Source organism: Terrapene carolina, unplaced genomic scaffold (assembly GCF_002925995.2).
Source record: "Terrapene carolina triunguis isolate 2854851 unplaced genomic scaffold, T_m_triunguis-2.0 Scaffold58, whole genome shotgun sequence".
Taxonomy (NCBI): Eukaryota; Metazoa; Chordata; order Testudines; family Emydidae; genus Terrapene; species Terrapene triunguis.
The window spans coordinates 27,355,932-27,376,432 of record NW_020664409.1 but is presented as its reverse complement, the minus strand read 5'-3'; the positions used below and the strand labels follow the sequence as shown (position 1 = coordinate 27,376,432).

At 42.2% G+C, this 20,501-nt stretch overlaps 1 protein-coding gene across 1 annotated transcript in view; it reads right to left on the bottom strand.

Moving 5' to 3' along the window:
• Positions 1-1,840: 1,840 nt before the first annotated feature.
• Positions 1,841-20,501, bottom strand: part of PIEZO2 (piezo type mechanosensitive ion channel component 2) — a 279,377-nt gene continuing 260,716 nt past the window's right edge. Inside the window, exons 44-50 of the mRNA XM_026661020.2 lie at positions 18,350-18,538; positions 16,907-16,999; positions 15,307-15,479; positions 11,349-11,468; positions 9,364-9,443; positions 4,562-4,739; positions 1,841-3,332 (exon numbers count right to left, since the gene is read on the bottom strand). Coding sequence (XP_026516805.1) covers positions 3,080-3,332; positions 4,562-4,739; positions 9,364-9,443; positions 11,349-11,468; positions 15,307-15,479; positions 16,907-16,999; positions 18,350-18,538 — 1,086 coding nt within the window. The 3' untranslated portion in view covers positions 1,841-3,079. The remainder of the gene's footprint in view (positions 3,333-4,561; positions 4,740-9,363; positions 9,444-11,348; positions 11,469-15,306; positions 15,480-16,906; positions 17,000-18,349; positions 18,539-20,501) is intronic.

Genomic DNA, 20,501 nt, shown 5'->3' with positions numbered 1-20,501 from the left:
TCCTCCCATTTTCCCCATTTCTATAAACAACATGGCCAAGGCTTCTCAATATCACTAATCTGCTGCAAAATGCTTCAGAGTGAGGGGAAGACAGCCTGCTTTCTGCTCTTACAGCTCAGCTTCGCCCAACCCACACAGGGCACATAGCCGTATGTAAAGCAGCTGCTCCGACTCCTTTCCCATATCACGTCTGAGCCCAGCTACAGGGAATCTATTGAGCATACCCAACACTACCTCCAATTCCAAAACCTTTTGGATGTGGAGTCCTAATTGTGCATCTGCCCAACAACAATGATCCAGACACAACTAATTCCTCCCCGCCACCCCCAACCCATATCTCTCTTAAAGCCTGTTAAGGAGGGAAGAGAAACAGTAGTGATCAAAGTAGGCTGGTTGGCTGGTACATTTTGGAAATACACACCAGCCCCATTTAACTCCCAGTACCTTATTCGTCAGTTTAGAAAAGGGGAACACAGAGGATCAAAGTATACACACAGGTTAGATTTATCGCCTCCGTTATGTCAGCCAATCCCTATGTTGGTTCTATTGTGACCCCTGCATAGAGTCAAATGATGGCCCTGGTGTGAGGAAGAGTAAATCACTCCACAAGGAATGTTCAGCACAACCAGAAATCTTGCCAGCCCTCTAGAACAACCGCCACCTTTTCTTTATGGTATATGAAGAAATCAAATAGCCTTCCAGTCACCAATTGATTTTATTGTTACAATATAACAAAGCAGTTTATTTTCTTGTGCACTTTATAGTGTCCAAAATGTGTTGTTAGGGTATAGAATGGAACTGACACCACTTTCACGGAAGCACTGAATAAGAGGGTAAGTGTGTTATAATTTCAACTGTGCTGTTTTTATAAAGCCCTGCATTAAGATGTGCCAATAAAGCTACAATTGTCCCTTCAGCTGAAAGTGACCTTGTATGTTTTGCCCTCTCCTGACTATATCATTTATATAATAAATAGCAGCTAACTGAAAGGGACCTAACCACATCAGCCACACCAGCAGGGGCTTGTTCACCTGCACATCTACCAATGTGATCTATGTCATCATGTGCCAGCAATGCCCCTCTCCCATGTACATTGGCCAAACCGGACAGTCTCTATGCAAAAGAATAAATGGACACAAATCTGACATCAAGAATTATAACATTCAAAAACCAGTAGGAAACATTCAATCTCTCTGGACATCAATAACAGACTTAAAAGTGGCCATTCTTCAACAAAAAAACTTCAAAAACAGAATCCAACGAGAAACTGCAGAACTGGAATTACCGTAATTTGCAAACTGGACACCATCAAATTAGGCCTGAATAAACACTGGGAGTGGATGGGTCACTACAAAAACTAATGTCTCCCTGCTGATACTCACACCTTCTTGTCAACTGTTTGAAATAGGTCACCTTGATTACATTGAACTCATTAGCACTACAAAAGTGATTTTTCCTTCCTTCTTGTCAACTGTTGAGAATAGCCCACTTCCATCTTAATTGAACTGGCTCGTTAACACTGACCCCCCACTTGGTAAGGCAACTCCCATCTTTTCATATGTTGTGTATTTATACCTCACTACTGTATTTTCCACTCCATGCATCCGATGAAGTGGGTTTTAGCCCCTGAAAGCTTATGCCCAAATACATTTGTTAGTCTGTATCAGCAAAAACAATAAGGTGCCACAAGGACTCCTCAGAGACTAACACGACTACCACTCTGAAAACTGAAAGAATGTGATTCATTTGTCACTGACCTTTACTCCACTGTGAATATCTTAACTATATAAAGACATTTCCCATTTAGTGTAAAGAGGAAGAAGAAAAAATACTTCTAAAATGACTTTGCATCATGTGCTTTATTTTAAGTCATTACTGAATCAAAACTACACAGTATAACCTTTTAACATACCCTACCCACTCAATGATTTTGTTTTTCAGAAATTGCATTTTTTTTTAACATGGAATTAAACCTACATTGCAATCATAAATTTTCATGCTACAATGTTCTCTAATGAACCGTTTGTGTCACCAACAATAGTAATTTAAGAAAAGGCCATTTTTCAAGCTCATATGTACTTCTATATTTGGGAACTTAAAAAACCCGTCTCGGATGTAAAAATGTAAATTGGAATATGTAAACATTTTTGTATACCTGAAACACTGGAAGGAGAATATCAGATAACAAAACCATTGCCTTAAATCATCAAAATGGCGGGAAAAGCATGTAGTGGGGAAGCACAGAGTAGCACACACTATTCAGTCTTCAAAGAGATATAAGAAGTGAAACAGCTCCTTAGTCATTCAGTTGGTTTTTCTCTGTCTAAAGGAAAGCAGTAATTGTGGGAAGATAGCCCAGCAAAACATCCCAATACTCCATAATTCATTAAGGTTTAACTAAGTGCTAAAACCAAGTTTTTTTTCCTGAGAAAAGTCATTGATGTTTCATGGAAATGTCTCCTGGGACTGTACAAATAAAATAAAGTAATTAAAGAGATTGTCACTTGTTTTCTTTTTGCTTACAGAGGGTTGTCCACAGAGTCTTCGGTACATCAAAACCTCTGCTTTTCTAAAAATGGATATGGCTAGCATTTCTTCAGCTCGCACTATGGCCTTTTGGCATGGTTGTCCTGAAGCTAGTCAGATTCCCACTACTGTATCTTGAAAGTCAGTGACGTACAACAGCATATTGCACAAACTGTATCGCTCCAGAAAAGGTCCAGTGAAGTCATCTGAGGGATCGTTTCTTTCTTTCCCTTTTCTTTAACGGTAGAAATGTAATGTCCGGAAGATTAACTTACCCAGTCAAGGATGCAGAACATTTGGTTGATTAAATTACAAAGCAAGGTCCCCTGATTTTAGAGGAGTGGGCATTTTAAAAAAAAAATCAAACCAATCTTCTTCACCATTAATCCTTAATTTGAAAGGCAGCATGGATTCCTAAGGAAGTAGCTTCCTGGACTCAGTCAGTGAAAAATCATTGCTACCTAACTATAAAAGGCTTAGCTCTTATGAGAATATTGTGCTTTTTTAAAATTCAGATGAAGTCAACTTGATTTGCAGTGTGACTCCAAAGAGATCAATTAGTTTTTTCCCTAGTCCATTTGATCATCGTCTCTGGTGAGCGGTACAGGAATATTAATTTGGCGTACAGGTCTTCCTCTAGTTCCAGTTCTCCAGTCTCTCTTACTAAGAAAATGTCAGTACACAACTTCAAGATACGGTCCACGTTTGGTAGTTCTTCAAACATGATGGAGTGAGAGATCCCGCTGAAGAACTCACGGACAAACTTCCCTATCACCAGGACAACTGAGGCGTAAAGTCCCATTATACTGTAAAGCAAGAGAGGAAAGAGTTCAAAGATGTTTTTCTAATCTGGTTAGAAGTCCAAATACAGGCAAATGCTGATAAAATTAAGGTGGTGATGGGTTTATGAAACATGACCATTTCTACTGAATCAACTGTGTTACACATTAGGAATAATAATAGAATTCAAAATCTAAACATTTCTCATAAAATCATTTCTAAAAAATATTTTTAAAATTGTATACTATTAAAATCATAAAGGGACAAAAACTCCACCTCATGTGGAAAATGTGCTGAGGAGAGGAATCTTCTTGGGGATCTCCTACTGCAGGTTCCCCCAAATCATTCCTGCAGAGAGAGTCTCCAGCAGGTTTCCCTTTCTGCTAAGGTTTCTCTAAATTAACCAGAACTTGCAGATCCCTGAGATAGGCTGGAGGCTAGGATTAACCATAACTCTCTACAAGGTCTGGGGCCTACTGACTTCTCTCTGGTGCCAGTGGAGCTGGGCTGCTAATGCTTCCTCCATTGGCCACTCCCTTTGGAACCCCCATGAAGGAATACTTCACAACGTGGGAGGGCATAAGCAGAAAAGACTCAGACCATGTTAATTTCCCTGCAGGGTTATGGGAGAAGACAATGCATGTCCTCTCTTTGGCCTTGTCCCCCTCTCCCTCCCAGCTGTGGGTTCCTGACCACAGGGAGGGTTCTTTTGCAGGGTAAGCAGCAGGATGGTGAAACAACCATCATGGTGCAGACCTCTCTCCACATGGATCTTGTGTAGGGGGGGAAAATCCCTGACCCTGAGAGTACATGAATGGAAAAACATCAGGGGGCAGAATTTGTTCTCTATTTATAATTGAGAATGACAAACCTATTTTAAAACAAAATAGTTTAAAATCAATTTCTTTAGCCAGCAGTTAGGGCCCAAGTGAAGGGTTCTTATTCCACCTAAGATAAGGAATACTGTGCCTCTGATACCCTGATGTTATAGCTATGATGGCCGCTAGAGATGCTAAAACAGACGATCTTAATCTCCATAAAATCATGAAATTTACTCCCTTCTTAATGCACTTTTTTTTTGTGTGGGGCTAGGGCCAGTCCTGCTCCTCTATGATTTATTTTAGGTATTTGTGATGCTCTCAACTGTTACAATAGGAACACAAAACCCTGGTCTACAAGAGATAAATTTCCCAGTTCACCTTAAATTATGTCTAATAGACAGTACTGTGCTTTTAAGTATAAGATTCTCTCTTACCCATAGCCAGCCAAGAATCCAAGGCTAGGAGGGCTAACTTTGTCACTGAATACAAAGAGTTCAAGACTTTCTTCCTGTCTGTATCTTTTTCCAAGCTGATTGAGAACCCACCATTCACGAACCCCATCTTTAGACTCATTTTTGACAAGCGAAACAGTGATGTTTTCCATCCTCCCCTCTATTGAAAGAGAAAAAGAACACAAACAAGCATGTTATCAATAAGTCAAATTTGTTAGGATCAGTTGCTTATTAATATGACAAAGTGATGGTGCAACCTAAAAATAAGTCAATAAAAACAATCTTAGAACCCATTTTAAAATAGTTTACAGAACAGTACTACAATGGTTCTCTAGCCTTTTAAAATTACTTCTGAAAACTGGTTGTGTCTAGGCCCTGCAAGGACTCATTCAAGAGCTTAACGTTAGCTCTGTTGACTTCAGGGGGACTACAAAGTGTGTAAAGTTAATCATGTCTCCGCAAGATCCGATGCCCTAGATTGAGAGTTCTCTGGGGTAGACTTTGGGAACAGGGGCGGCAGGTTTGTATAAGTTTTGGTGGTGCCCAGGAAGGGCTCAAGTCCCGCCCCCAGCCCTCAGACCTGCCTTGTAAGCTGATATCTATTTTTTAAAATGATGTTAAAATGGACTGGAAACAGTAAGCGTTTAACAGTTTCTCTATATTGCACAATATCACTATTGTAAGAAAAAAATATTTAACTAAGAATATCAACTTTATTAATACTCTTTTGAATATGGAAATAACCAAGCACTCTTGGCTCAATAACCCTCAAAAGCAAATACTTTCTAAAATCAAAACAAATGTAGCCCCTTCTTTTGCGATGTTCTTCAGGAGGCAGCAAACATTTTTCGTCATTGTTTGGTTCTTGAAATGAAGTCATCCAGGAGACTTGCAATGTCCAATTCAGAGGTAGAGTTCTTATGAATGTGCAGAAATGCCAAGTGATTTAGATGTTCTTGGCTCATTGTTGTTCGCAAATAATTTTTCAGTCTGTGCAGGCAACTGAATTATCGCTCAGTGGTGCCGGTTGTAATTGGAATTGTGTAGAATAATTTCAGGAGAACTGTAACTACTGACAACATCACTCAAGCCTTCGTTTTGTTTCAGAAATTGCTTCACTTCGCTCACCGAATTAAGCTGGCAATTTCTCAATCTGCAAATATCATTCAACATTTCTAAATGAAGAGATAGCCTGTCTGTGTTAATGTCACCATGGAAAGCTTCACTTATTGGGACAATGTCCTGTTTCGAGCCATTTGTTGCATCAGTTATATGCTTCTCCAATTTTACTGCAAATGTAAAGCTTTCTGTTGAAAACCTCTGTTCAATGGCAACTTTGCAAGCATCAATGATCCCGACATATATTTGATGAAAATACTCTTTGGGGTCACTGAAGGTGTGAGGAAGGCTTCCATGGTCGAGCCATCTCAGTGCCTTCTCTACTGTTGTTTCCCAGAAGTGATTGTATGAGGAGTCGGTGTGCATCCTGCTCAATACCTCTTGCAACAGAACAACTTTTTCATAACGCTTGCCAATGACACATTTGGGCTTTGGATTTTTGCATTAGCTTCTTCTACAGGACCCATGGCTTTCTCAAGAACTGTTAGTATAAAGTACATTGAAAAAGATTGAAGTTCTTTGAGAGCTTCGAGAATCCACTACATTTTGAGCCAAATTCATCTGAAGAGTAACTAAAATTCATCATGGCCTCCTAATTGTGGAGCAGTGATTTAATGCTACTGATCCTTAGTGTCCACCTTGTTGGGCACAATGGTCGTAAAGAAGGTGCCCCTTCACTCTGAAACTCTCTGAATGCTGCCATATGCTGTGGTAACTGCCTGAAGGCACTGATGAGCTCTTTCACCATCGAAACCATATCACGAAATTCTGGAATATTATGCAGGGCATCCTGCATGGCAAGGTTAAGGGAATGTGCAGCACAGTGCACAGATTCCGCTCTCGGCGCTTGATCCTTCACTCTGGCTTGGACCCCAGTAAATTTGCCGGACACATGACTGCCTCCATCATAACACTGCCCACGGCAATCAGAAAAGTGCAACTTGAACACACCTGAGAAGTGTATCTTCCACAATTTTGAAGAGAAGCAGTATCCATTGCGTCAGTTTAGTAAAACCCAATAAACTCCTCATAAATCTCTCAGCCTTCACTAGAAAAGAACCCTAAAGAAAAACTTACTTGTTCTTTTCTTGACAAATCAGTAGTCTCATCCATTACAATAGCATAACATTTTGAAGCCTTTATCTTTTGCACAATTTGTCTTAGCGCCATCATTTCGATTATTTCGTTAATAACCTCATGTGACAGCCACTTGTATTTTGTGTGACTAAGCCACTGTCTCCGTTCCTCTGAATCTGTACTGCGTAGCAAGAAGAGCTGCATCAAATTTGAATCACTCTCATTATGTCCACGTAATGCTATTCCTTGTTGAGCTAGGCACTGAACACTTAAAAATTTTGTGCGGTGCATTCCTAGCTGATTGTGATTCTTTCCTGTAACTGGCCAACATTAGTGCACAAACATTTACCTGCGATTGCAGAGCAGCATACTTCATTACCACTTCCTTGCCACAGGAGGATTTTTCATGTGATGTAAAACCACGCAATGTGTCTCTCCAATCTTGAAATCCGGACGAAATAAACATTGGTTCGACCTTCGTAGAAAATATTAAGATCTTCTTTTCAGAACACTTTTTGCAGACTGAGCAAAAAGCTCTAATTCACTGTTGTACTCCAACCACGTAAATCTTGATAGCCAAGACTGCTGAAAACTCCTCTTCTTATCTTGGAGATTTGCTGTATCTTTCTTTTGTATAACTTCAGTTTGAAAGCTGGGAGTCAAACTCAGGCAGTCACTTGATGAATTACCCTTTTCTTCTTTTTTCTCTGGGTAATTTTATTAAGAATTTATCCATTGTTGATTATTACTGGCCCTACAAATCAAGAATTTGTTGCTGGGATAAAATGAAGCTACAACGCGCCGGCGCCACAAGATTACAAGGGCCAATTAAAAGTGGAAAGTCAGAAGCAGCACTCACCTGCTTCAATACATTATATTTTGTTGTACCCATATACAACCAATTATATACTTTAAAGGCTGCTAAACATGATCATACCCCAAACTGACCGCCGAATTTAAGTTGCGTGTTTTTTTCCCCTCAGGTGAGGGCTCTGGGGTGGGGCTGGGGATGAAGGGTTCATGGTGCAGGAGGGGGGTTGAGGGTTGGGGTGAAGGGGGGTGAGGGCTCTGGGGTGGGGCTGGGGATGAGGAGCTTGGGGTGCAGACAGGCTGCCCCAGGGCTAGGGCCAGAGAGGACTCCTCCCAATCCTCTCCCCGCTGGCAGCAGCAAGCTCTGGGGGAGGGGTCCCCCCACTTCCCCCTGGCAGCACGCTCACCCTGCACCACTGTCACTGAACATGCTCCTAGGGCCCCTCTCAGGTCCAGGAAACCCCCTCGCCTCCCCTAACCCTAACCCTAGAGCCACTGCAGCTGTACTGTAAGTGTGTTACAGGCAGGCCTGCCCTATAATAAGCAGACCTGAGGAATGACTTGGTAAATGTGCCATTTCGTGTGTGTTGTGTCCTACAGAATTGTATTCTCTCATTCACCTGCATGCACTCGATCTGATCTTCGCTGTGTTAGGGACGCTGTACTGACTGGTGCAGGGACTACTTGCAGCAGATTGCCACAACTCACACTGTGACATGAGAGGAGGAAATGCACCCAAAGGGATCACAATCCCCTTGTTTCTGGGCTGAGTTATGTTCTTGCCCTGGGGATTTATAATAGTCGGGTAGCATACACTACAGGGCATTACAGAGGTAAGTATAGGTGGTCAATCGGAGAAATCCTTAGTACAATGGCCAAGGGATTTGTAAGGGGTTGTAACAGCTGGTGAGTCCGAGGTAGTCGGTGCATGTAGGAGTGGTTGAGTACAGGCTAGGTGTAGTCAGCTGGTGTTCTCTAAGCCTGCCATGGTCTGACGGTTTCTTCTACTGTGCCCACATGCTGTGTCTCCACAATGTTCCATATTATCTGGAAGGAGAGAATGCTACAATGTCTGTCAGGGGTGTGTGGGGGCATCACTCAAAGAGGGCAGAGTTAAGGTTACAGGCTGGGGCTAGTGTGTACCTTAACTGTATACTTCCTGGGTTTCAGCAGTTTCTGTACAGGTGCACTTGTCACTCCGGAAGAGCATGAGGCACTGCGAATCAACCTTAACAAAGTTTTAACCGCATTAATAAAGTTTTTGGGCAGTTAATTCTTACTTGTTTGTACAAGGCCTAACACTATGGGGCCCTGATCCTTGGTTAGATCTACCATAATGCTAATACTAATGATTATAATAATAATAATAAATGAAAGCCCATGAGGATGCCTAACTATGAATTTTGATGACTGAATTCAGGTATCAAAGTTTTAAAATGTTGCTATTAAATTCTCCGTGCCTCCATTTTCCCATCTCAAAAAAATAGGGGTAAACAATGCTAACACACCTTTGGCAAAGTGCTTTCGTACCCTCAGCTAAAACATTCTATATAAGTGCTAAGTATTTAAACAGAGCTTTGAGGGTTTTTCTTGTGTGAAAGGTGCTGGGCTGATAGCTCTAGAGCCCGATATCCTCCTTTTACCCACACAATAGGTACAACAGAGCAGACCAGCAGCGCAACCGTCCTTGACACCGTTCCATTGTTACCTAAACAGCCTTGTGTGTTTCACAATGGAAAAAAGAATACACAACGATAATCACAGCTTGGAATACATACCTTTCCATAGCTGCTTTATGGGTTTTGCCAGAGAATCACTAGGTGCCTTGAGATAGTATGGAAACATCATTTCTAGCATCCTGCAAGAAAAATGTGACAGCAAATAATTCCAGATTTTTGTATCTTTATAAATTCACTTAGACACCCCTCTTGGGGCAGCGGTAGAATATGATTCCAGTTTGAAGGAGGAGAGTACTTTGCTGTAATTTTTGGACTGGATTCTGATCTCACATCAGCTTTGAACCAGTGTCACTCCATTGACTTTGATGGACTTACCAGTGATGTTCTGCCAATATTTTAACAAAGCGTTCCATTCAAAATTTCCCCATTCGCCGGTCATTAACCATGAATGTTGGGTATGTGTGCGCACAGGGAGGAGTGAGGGACTGGGGAATGCATTCCTTTGTTTTCCCACTTAAACAAAAATGTTGTATCGCACCATCAAGAAGGAGAGAGGCAACACACCATCACTTGATAAATAAATGAAGCACATGGATGGAAATGTTTATAATCTCAGAATAGTGCAGTGTTCAGCTAGTGCTAAGCGCGGGGAAGAACATATGGGAGTGGGTGTTTCTTTTATAAAATTACTGCCTTCTGAGAACGGGAATTACAAATACATCATTTACTTCTTGCCTCAAACAGATCCAAACCCTCCAGGAAATGCCTTTCTTTAAAAAGTATGAGAAATAAAATATTTAAAAGACATGCAAAGACATACAATATAGACCTATATGCAGCCATATATCTGTGCAATAGACCTACATACATTCTGAACAAAAAAAGCTCTCAACCATGTGTGTAGTTGTTTCTGTTGCTTTGCACTGACTCAGACATTTTAGGCTTCAGAGTGACATTCCTGGAATCTTAGGGTAGGTCTATGTTAAAAACGCTGCAGTGATACAGAGTGATCACTTTGTGAAAAGTAGTCACCCACAGGTGACACTGTGTTTTTCCCTTTTATTATTTTTCTGTGAGAGTTCATTTGAGAATGTAGCAATTGTCTGGTTTCACCCACATATTTGCTTTTGAGGCATTTAGTGATCACTCTATATCTGACCTATCAGTCCTTATCCTTACAGAAAACCCACACAACACTTTCGAAAGACAAGCCTGGGAATTTAAATTCATAACTTTGCTAGATGCTAAAAATCATGGACTGAACAGAGACACTTGATTTTTGGCTTATTACCATAATCTATAACCCATTAACAACTTCACTCCCTCCCTAGCTGCTTTTTCTCTCTCCTCCTCCTCCTCTTTCCTTTCCTCCCTATGACTGCAGGGGTGTTAAAGGGCCACTTCACCTTGAATGGTCCTTTGAAAGGTGTGTTAACTACTTATGCTAAACAATCTGTTCCACCTTGTGTTTAGCTGTGACACTCTGACCAGACCAGAAGAAGAGCTGTGTGTGGCTGGAAAGCTTGTCTCACTCACCAACAGAAGTTGGTCCATAAAAGATATCACCATCACCTAACCCACCTTTTTCTCGAATATCTTGGGACTGACACAGCTACACCAGCACTGCATAGTACCTTTGAAGTAACAGTTATTAGTATAGGGCTAGAATGTCCTTGGCCTTTGTGTAGGTGCTAGGAATTTTCACCCCTTTGTAGTCTCTGTGCAAAAGCCAGAGGCTCTACCAATTTTTGTTGCCAGGAAAGTGGAGTTGGCGAGGAGGACACAGTATGCTGCACTATCCATACATGCTCTCCCTCCCCCGGTGTGCTAGAAAACACAATTCCTCTCACAGCTGCCCCACTGGTGGTGCAAGGTGTGGCCCTCACTCAGAGCTTTGAGTAATGTACTCAGTTGGGTGGTGACTGTCCATTTTGCTATGCACTCAGTGAAGTATGTTTCAGTTTTATGGTATATGCTATGCTAAGAGATTACATTATAGATAACCCAACTGTGCACCAGTCAGTTATTTGCTTAATCTGCTTTAAGAGAAACATCTGTACGAACAAGTCAAGAACATAACTTACACCTTCTTTACCGTGTGATCCCCAGACATCATTGTAGCGATATTTTCTCTAGTTTTGTTCAGTAGGTTACAGGAAAGCTTATCTGATGCTATTTCTGCTTTTGCACCGAGAGAGAGGTTTCTATAATAATAAATGAAAAAGAAAACAGATGCTGAAGCTCAATACCACACAACGCCCAGTCCTCTGAGCTGTGCTTAGCTGATGTGAGGTTGCTAGTCTATCTGCACGGTGTTGATGACCCTGCCACAGTATCCTGTCAAGCATCAGGCTACTGATACAGCATGCGGACCCCCCAGCGGATGTGTAGTGGCCTAACCCCCACTCTGTCATTATTGATGATGGCTTTATACGGTTTAGCGGCAATTTTTGATAGTACAATGTGACTATAATTTTACTTACTGCGTCAAAGTCAAAATAGAAGCCTTACACAGAAACCTGCCCGATGGCTTGCTTTTGAACACAGAGGCCAGACGTTGGCCTTGGCAGACGGCACGACACCTTGTTGCCTGACTAACCACAACTTCAGCTACAAACGCTCTCTGAGTGATTCTAAAGCCTTTCATTATCAGTGGGCTCACGTACAAATGAAATAAGAACATGGTATTCATCCCTTCCCTCATACACCACTTATAAATCAGGGAGTCTAGGCTGAGGGCTCCTGGGGCCCTTGAGACAAGATGAAAATGCGTATTTGATTATGAACAGAAAACACGTTTCCCCTGGTGATTTTTAAATGGAAGTGCCTGAATCAGCCCTGTGCGCCATGGGGAAATGGATGGGGGGCACTGCTTTCCCAGCTCCCTCCCACCACATTCTTTGCAACCCCTATGGCACTGATGGGGTGAGCCAATAAGGTTCTGTCCAGCTGATCAGCAGCTGCCCTGCTGACTATCACAGGACAGAGAGGAGGGAAGTTGTGGCTGCTCCATTGCCTGCTTGCTTGCTGGGCTGTGGGAGCTCCAGGGAGAGTAGTATGGGAGCTTAACTGGCTCTATGTGAGCCTAGGGGAGCATCTAGCAAAGACAGGCCACCCTCTCCATCTCTCTTCCCCCCCTCCAGTCACTGAGGATAGCTTAGGAGAGGGGGGAAAGGAGAAGCTGGAAATCAAGAGCCAATTATAACAGTTCCCTGATTCTCTGTCCCAGCCCAAATTAGAGCAGCCCTGTGACGGCTCCAACCTCCATCAGCTGGCAACAGTCCCCATTAGAGCATATGGCAGCTGTAGACAGCTGGAATGCAGTGCAAATCAACCGCAGCCCCTCCTTTCTCTCCACATCCCCTTTGTGCCAGGGACCGCAGGGAGGGAGTAGGAGCTGGCTGTGTCAGCTCTCTGCCTGCTGGAGACGCCTCGATGTTGGGAGAATCCCCAACAGTGGACTTGCATGTGTCCCCTGTCTTGTGGTCCCCTGACATTTTTAAAATCAGGTGACTGGCCTTCAGGCTGACCAAGCTTGGACTCCACTGCGGTAAATGTCGATCATGTAATATTCAGCCACACTTACTATATAGTCCACTGCTTCCCAATGATAAAGGATCCAATTTTTGATCCAATTTATTACTGTTTTTAATTAAACAAACATAACTGATCGATTAGTTGAGGAGTATTAAAAATGGACTAGCTCTGAATAAAGGAGGGAGCTATATTTCCACTGGATAACAGACTATCCTACCACGGTAATAAAAAAGGTCTAATTAAATCATTTTAAATCTTAAATAAAGTATCTTATTTATTATGGGCCCAATGTTTGTTTTTGATTTATGTACACAATTCCTAGTAATGTAGCTGTGAAGGGACAGCTGTTATGATAGGAGCCCAGGTGTCCATCTACATGATTCTTTTATCAGGGTTAGATATTACAATTCCCAGAAGCTGGAAATGGCTGACAGGGGATGGATCACTGGATGATTTCCTGTTCTGTTCATTCCCTCTGAAGCATCTGGCATTGGCCACTGTTGGTAGACAGGATACTGGGCTAGATGGACCTTTGGTCTGACCCAGTATGGCCGTTCTTATGTTCTTATTAATGTGCAATCTGTGCATGCCCCAGCATGGGTCTTACAGGAGTGTAGCAAAGCTTGAAGGGAAGACTGTATGCCGGGGGCAAATGAGCCCTAGAGTAAATGGATGCAAGCCCCAATGAAGAGAATAGGCATTGTCTCTACTTAGTTCAGGGTGGCTCTAGATCAGGGGTGGAGAACCTTTTTTCTATCGGGGCCACTGACTCACAGAAAATATCAGTCATGGGCCACACACAGCCCCACAGGGGGTGCGGAAGCTTGGGGCCTCCCCTAGGCTCTGGGGTGAGGCCAGAAATGAGGAGTTCAGGCAGTGGGAGGGGGCTCCGGGCTGGGGCAGGGGGTTGGGATGTGGGAGGGGGAGCAGGCTTTGGGGTGCTGGAGGGGGCTCTGGGCTGGGGCCAAGGGGTTTGGAGTTCGGGAGGGGGTTCTGGGTGAGGGCTCCGGCCAGGTGGTGCTTACCTCAGGTAGCTCCCGGTTGGCGGCACAGCGGGGCTAAGGCAGGCTCCTTGCCTGCTGGGGCTCCGTGCTGCTCCCAGAAGTGGCTGCCATGTCCGGCCCCTAGGCGGAGGGGCCGGGGTTCTGTGCAGGGGGTGGGGGCAGCGCGCAGAACTTCCCTGATCGCCCCTGCTCCTAGGGGCCGCAGGGACATGCCGGTCGTGCACGGAGCTGACCAGACTTTTAAAGGCCTGGCAACCCTAGCTTGCTCCTGCAGCGGGGCAAGCCAGCCTTAGCGGCTCCAGCACTACTGGGGGATGCCGAGGCTTGGGACTTCCGGCACGCAGCGTGGAGACTTGCCACGGGCTGGATGAAATGAAGCAGTGGGCTGGATCTAGCCTGCAGGCTGTACCCAGCCCCCCTGCTCTAGATATTCAGGTAGTTAACAAAACTGCTTTTCATCTCGTGTCTTGCTATTTAATTCCTTACAGCATAAAGGGTATGGCCAATAGCTCTTGAGGGTGTAAAGCCTCAGTAAGAGGACTGATTGTTTCTCTTTTGTACCTTAATTTCATTTCCCCATTAAATTATCTGCTTATACCAAATGTTTTTCCAAAGGCCTGGTCCTTCAAAGTGTTTAATTTACATAAGTTTTGATAAGCATGTTGTCTGAAGCAGATTTCCTATTAGTCTGTTCATTGTTTTTTTGAAAACTAAGGTTGGGATTTTCATATTTTTCTCTTAACCCCCTTTGGGGCACCGCAAATAAATGGTTGTCTTTGAAGATTTAGGTTAGGATTTCAGTTTCTGGGTGCCCAACCTGAGGCCCCTTAAAATTACTGGATTTTCAGAGGGCAAATGCTCTGCACTGTCTGAAAATCAGGCGTCTCCAAAGTGTTGCAGGTTGGGCACTCAAAACCTGAGGAAGCCAAGACCTCTAATCACTTTTGACAATCTTGGCCTACACTGTGTGCACCTTGTTTTAAAAGTGTCTTTTGGTCACCAAAGCTACAATATCAGCACAGTCACAAACAAAGGGCTCTTTAGAGTACTGCATGTTTGAATAAGATCTGCAATAGGCTTGGTAAAAATATTTCATTGGTAGAAAAGCTCAAGCACTATAGTCCTACTTTTGAACTTGCTTTTCCCCTATGTTCTTCCATGCTGATTCTCAGATCATTTTACTCCTGCTTTTATAGTTTCCACCTTGGAGGTGCTAGTGCCTGGCCAAGGGCATTCTTGCTCAGAAGTTCTAAGGCAAACCCCCTTTAAAATCCATGAATGCTATTTTTTGTTGCTAGGAGGGCTCATTGTTGAGTGAGAAAGATCATTCCCTTCCCCATTTCCTCCCCAGCCACCCCCTCTCAGCCTTCCTGACCTGGTGAATGAGAGAATTGTATGGGAAAATAAACACATCACACATACAGTGGCAATGCAAAACACTTCCACTAAACCAGCAGTCTTAGACCAACAATCAATCTGTCAATATCATCATACTAATTACCTTTGAATACTCCATGAAAGAACTAGAGTGAACTCAGCAGAAAAATCCCGGAGACCTTGAATCATTTTCTTTCTACTGGGAGGGCTGATAGTCCACAATGAATTTGAATTCCCTTCTAGTTCTGCTACAGTTATATCTTCTTTTCCATAGCTTTCTAGAAACTGCAAAGCACCCTGTACATGCAAAAAGAGAAAGGAAAGTTTAACATACATGAAACACACAACTATTCTTACAGGTCAGCCAGAACTATAGGTGTACTACTAATTATGAGTCTAGTGATTTGCATTGATGGTTTTCCTCAGGCACCGGGTAAGGCATAAGAGGAGAGAGGTTTACCCAAAATACAGCCCAGACTAGAAGTCAATGATGTGGAAAAAAATTGCACTGCTAGTGAAACTGATTTAAAAAACAAAAAACCACCTAACCTGGTAGAAAACATTTGCAAAAATGGGCCTGAATAAAATTAAGCATATAGATTCTATGCTTTTGTATCTGAGGTCCTCAATATACATTTGAACTAATGGGCTACCCAGAACACATTTTAATCTGAGATAATATATGTTCTAGTCCCCACTTGCTTTGTGTGGCACCTCAAACTTACTTTAAGCAAGTTCACGGGGCGCCACACAGCACAAGTGGCTACCATTATATGTAATTCATCTGACAAATTCTATGCTAGGTAGACATCCAGACATCCCATTGGACCACGTGGTAACTTGAGGCTTTCTATAAGTGCAAGGTAGAATTCAGGAGGACCAAGATACCCCCGGCCATGTTGTGTGGTATCTTCTTTTGACCTTGCCTTTGTTTCCCCTTCTACTGTGGGTGAGGTGGATCAGGGAGAGTCCAAATTAATGCATTTTACATTTCTACCCCCAAACCCCTTCTGCTTATATAAGTAACACTTTTAGCAAAGTGAAAACGGGGAATTCTGCGTAGAAGAATGGGGCTTGCAGAATCTTGTTTCCAAAGGAGAAGGAGAGTATGGGACAAATATTTGTTCCAACTGCTGGCATATAACGTGGCATAAGATGCAACATGCTTGTTTTAGGGGAAGGCATGTGATGGTGTTTATAGTTTTAGAAATGCTAATTATATAATGCAAAGTGTGTTTCACCTCTTTGAAATAGAGTCGGAAAAACTAGCTACCAAGTGCATTTAAGATCTGCTTTTGAATGCTTTTCTCTTACCAAGGAAACCTAAAGTAGCTTTGCAGACATTATTCAGTGAAAGGATTACTGATAAACAATCAGGGTTTATCTTAGGGAGGGTCCCAGAGCCGGGGCTCCAGCCCCCGCCCAAATTTATACACTGCAATTGTATAGTCCCAGGAGCCCAAGTCAGCTGACCCAGGCCAGCTGCGGGTATTTTATTGTAGTGTAAACATACCCTTAAAGGTCTCACCCTTGAAGCTCTTATTCATGTAATTAGTCCTTATTTCAGACAAATTCAATGGAACTAATCCTCTTAATAAGGCCAGCACTATTGATCCCTGATTGTCACCCAAAGGAAATTAAACAGAATGACTTGGCCGATCAGAATACACTGGACGTATACACACAAATTCTTAAAATGATGAAACACTCTACATTTTACTTACAGTATGACCCGAATATTCTCTTTGAAATGAATCAAACTCAGTTTGATTCAAATCCTTGAGCTGGTTCTGCTGAGCACTCATTGTAAAAATAGGCTGGAAAATAAAAACACATCCTTGTCAAATGTATTTCATTCTGTTTCTATATTAAAAATAAAACATTCTGTGAATTTCAGTCTAAGACTATGTAAGTCCTCGGTGCCAAAGGGAGAGATTCTAAGGGATGGGAGAAAAGGTCTAAAAACTTCCAGAACTGAAGCTCTGAATTTCTTGTCAAATTTTCTTAAATGGTCCAATTTTGTGGGGGGGAAAAATACCCCTAAATCAAAACATTTCACCAAGTTTTGTTCCAAAATAGTCCTAATTTTAAGCAATCCCATCCAGAAATGTGTGGAAATTCCATCATTTGAAATTTCTTTCAGGCAAACATCTATTTGCATTGGTCTGAGCAAATGTGAATGAGAGAACAAATGGAGGCTATTCTGTATGTGCTATCACACTTCTGACAGCTGTCATTTTAGATTTACTCCTTTAGAGAAGTGAATTCCTGTGACTGTTTGTGAATGTTCCAAGTTAATATTCACTTTGGAAATCTTTTGTGTTCATTTCTGTAAATGCTACAAGTGCCCCACAGCATATTTTAATCTGGAAATAACATTTTTTAAAACTTCACAAATGGCCATGAGACTCGTTCCTAAGAAAGGCAAAGCCAAAACGGCCTCTCTGATCCCCCGTAATCCCTTTCCTGGGAAATGTAGGGTAAAATTTTAGTGCTTAAGGTACTTAGGAGTCTATGTCCCATTTTCAAAGGTGATTTAGGCTCAGATTTTTAAAGGTATTTAGGCATTGATTTGCTTAGCATTGCAATACCTCACTGATTTAGGAGCCTGGGGGGGCAAGTATGTAAAGGTATTTAGGCACCTAACTCCCGCTAATTTCAATGGGAATTAGGTGCCTTAATTCCTTTAAAAATCTGTCTCCAAATTTCATTTTCAAAAATGACCAAGGCACTCAGGTTTCTAAGTCCCAGCACCTTTCAGTGAGATAAATGAAGGTGTCCCTACAATCTACATTGCTAGCTGGGCTCTTCCAAGATCTAATTGGACCCTGAAGTTGGCCAGCTAGCACAAAAGTAGGCCCCAGTGAAAGATAAGATAAATATGGAATGATCACCCAAATATCTGACTCAGGTTTGTTTACATTCTTTTCACTTTCCAGATTGAATCAGCACTTGACAGCGAATAAATGTTAGACCATGTCTACACTGGCCAGCTTACAGATGGCTCGCGTAGCCACTGTATGTCGGTCGGAGAGCTCACCTAGTCTGACCTCCTGCATAACTCACTTGACAGAGTTTCATCCAGTAACTCCAGTAAGCCCAATGTAAAGAATAATATAGCACAAAGAAATATAGGGCAATAATTGACTTTTCTTTTTGTCGTTTACCTGATAACCTCCTAGGGTTATTGTGATTGATACATCAAGAGGCCTGTTGGTGACGCCTGCAACAGATTTGACTAAAGACATGAAGAGCAGAGGGAACCAGACAATACAAATCAGCAAGACAACAATCATGCCACCCATTCCATACTTCACAACTTTCTTTTTCTTCTGGCCTCTTGGCTGGGGGTATCTCTGCAACAAAAAACAGTCACATGGTAAAACATACCGTGTGTTCATCAGTGGGACAGTTTTAATATGAACCCATGTTTGAATAAATAATGACATCTTTCATGGCTCATGGCAAACCCTAATTCAGGACAAGTTTCATGAACATTTTTAGTCAAAATTGGGCTGGGATTTGATTGAAACTGGGTTGAGTTTCAGGCAAACATACAGGTAAGTTTCAAGGCATTTTAGGGCTTGGGGTGAAAACTGTGCAAAACTCTGTGGGGTTTGGCATGTTCCCAATCCCAAATGAGGCAGCACTGGGCAGGTTCATTTGAACTTTCTTCTCAAACAGAAGGCATGAAACCATATGAACCAAAACTAAAAAAACCTAAAGGTTTGCTCAGTTCCTTGCCAAATGAAGCCACCAACTTTCACCAAGCTGTGCTTCAAACACACTCTGAAACTTGTTTTATCTCAGATCCCTTTTAGACAGAATTGCACCTTTTAGATCCTGAAAACATTGTAATTTTTATTGCAGAGAAGGTTGTATTTATTTTTCAGCAATAGACACATACAGTGTCACAAGACTGTCTTACACCGCACTAACTCCTCATACACTTCAGATACATTCAAAACTGTCCTCCTTATTCTTAAGCGCTCCGTGGGCTTGCCCCAGAGTGCTTCTCAGCCCATTTCCCTTGTCTCTGATCCCCAATCCCGCTCCTTAATCTTCCCTAGCACCAGGATCTTTGCTCTCCCTTTCCACAATATATTGGAGTGAGAGCCTTCTCTTCTGCAGCTCCTGGAGACTAAAACAATCTTCTTGCATCTCTCCTTCTCTTTTCCCATCACATCAGAAAACACATCTTCCCTCCCCCTTCCCACCCCAGCTATGATTCCTCTCCCCATCTGTTACTGACCTCATGACTGAATGCTTTAATGGATTCACCAGCCTGTACAATGTCTTTGCATCACTATGATTTATTCTGCCTGCTCTCTTATAGGATTTAACTCTGTACAGAGACAAGGTGGGTGAGGTAATAGCTTTTATTGGACCAACTTCTGTTGGTGATCGGGACAAGCTTTCGAGCTTACACAGAGCTCTTCTTCAGATCTGGGAAAGGCAGAATGTCTCAGCTAAATAGAAGGTGGAACAGATTGTTTAGCATAACTAGTTAACACATAGTCTAACCATTCAAGGTGAAGTTGCCAGTTAACACCTCTGCAGTCACAAAAGAGGAGCTAGTGGGTTACAGATTGTCCTGGGACCAACACATCTACAACAACAGTGCAAACATAAACTCTGTGCAGCATTTTGAAATAAAATGCATATGAAAGATGGCATATACAAAATAAAGTTGCATTGCACACATATACTTGCCAGAAATCTGGCTTTCAGGAAATTGTTCTTGCTTTACAACATGAATCCATAAAGCCCTAAGAGAATATTACATTTGTAATACAACTCTATATTTAAAACAAATCAGTTACATTTTAAAAGTATTGTGTCAAACCATTTGTCTCACACTACAGGACACTGTTTTCATTAATATCATATTGAGCTCACAAGGGATGTATCATTTATCTATAGATGGTTATTTCAGGCACTTTTAATGCTATTACAGAGCAGCTCTGAGAGTTAGTAATAGCCAAATTACTCAGGAATACCACTCAGAGAGCGAGAGAGGTGCCTTGAACTACCCTCAGTTATCATTAGTTATTTTGTTCTTAACACACAGATTTTTGAGATATGCAAAATCCATCAGCAAGTGTAGCAATGCGTGTCATTGGCACATGCATCGCAACTTAGACTTGGAAACTTGTATATTCTAGAATCATTCCATAGCACAGTATAGAATGTTCCTATTATAGAAAAAACAGCACATAGAGCAAAACTGGAACTGGATTACTTCCTGTATCTTTCTCAATTAATTTCTGAAACGTGTGATGAGATGCAATTCAATTCATGGTAGGAATGTAACTAACA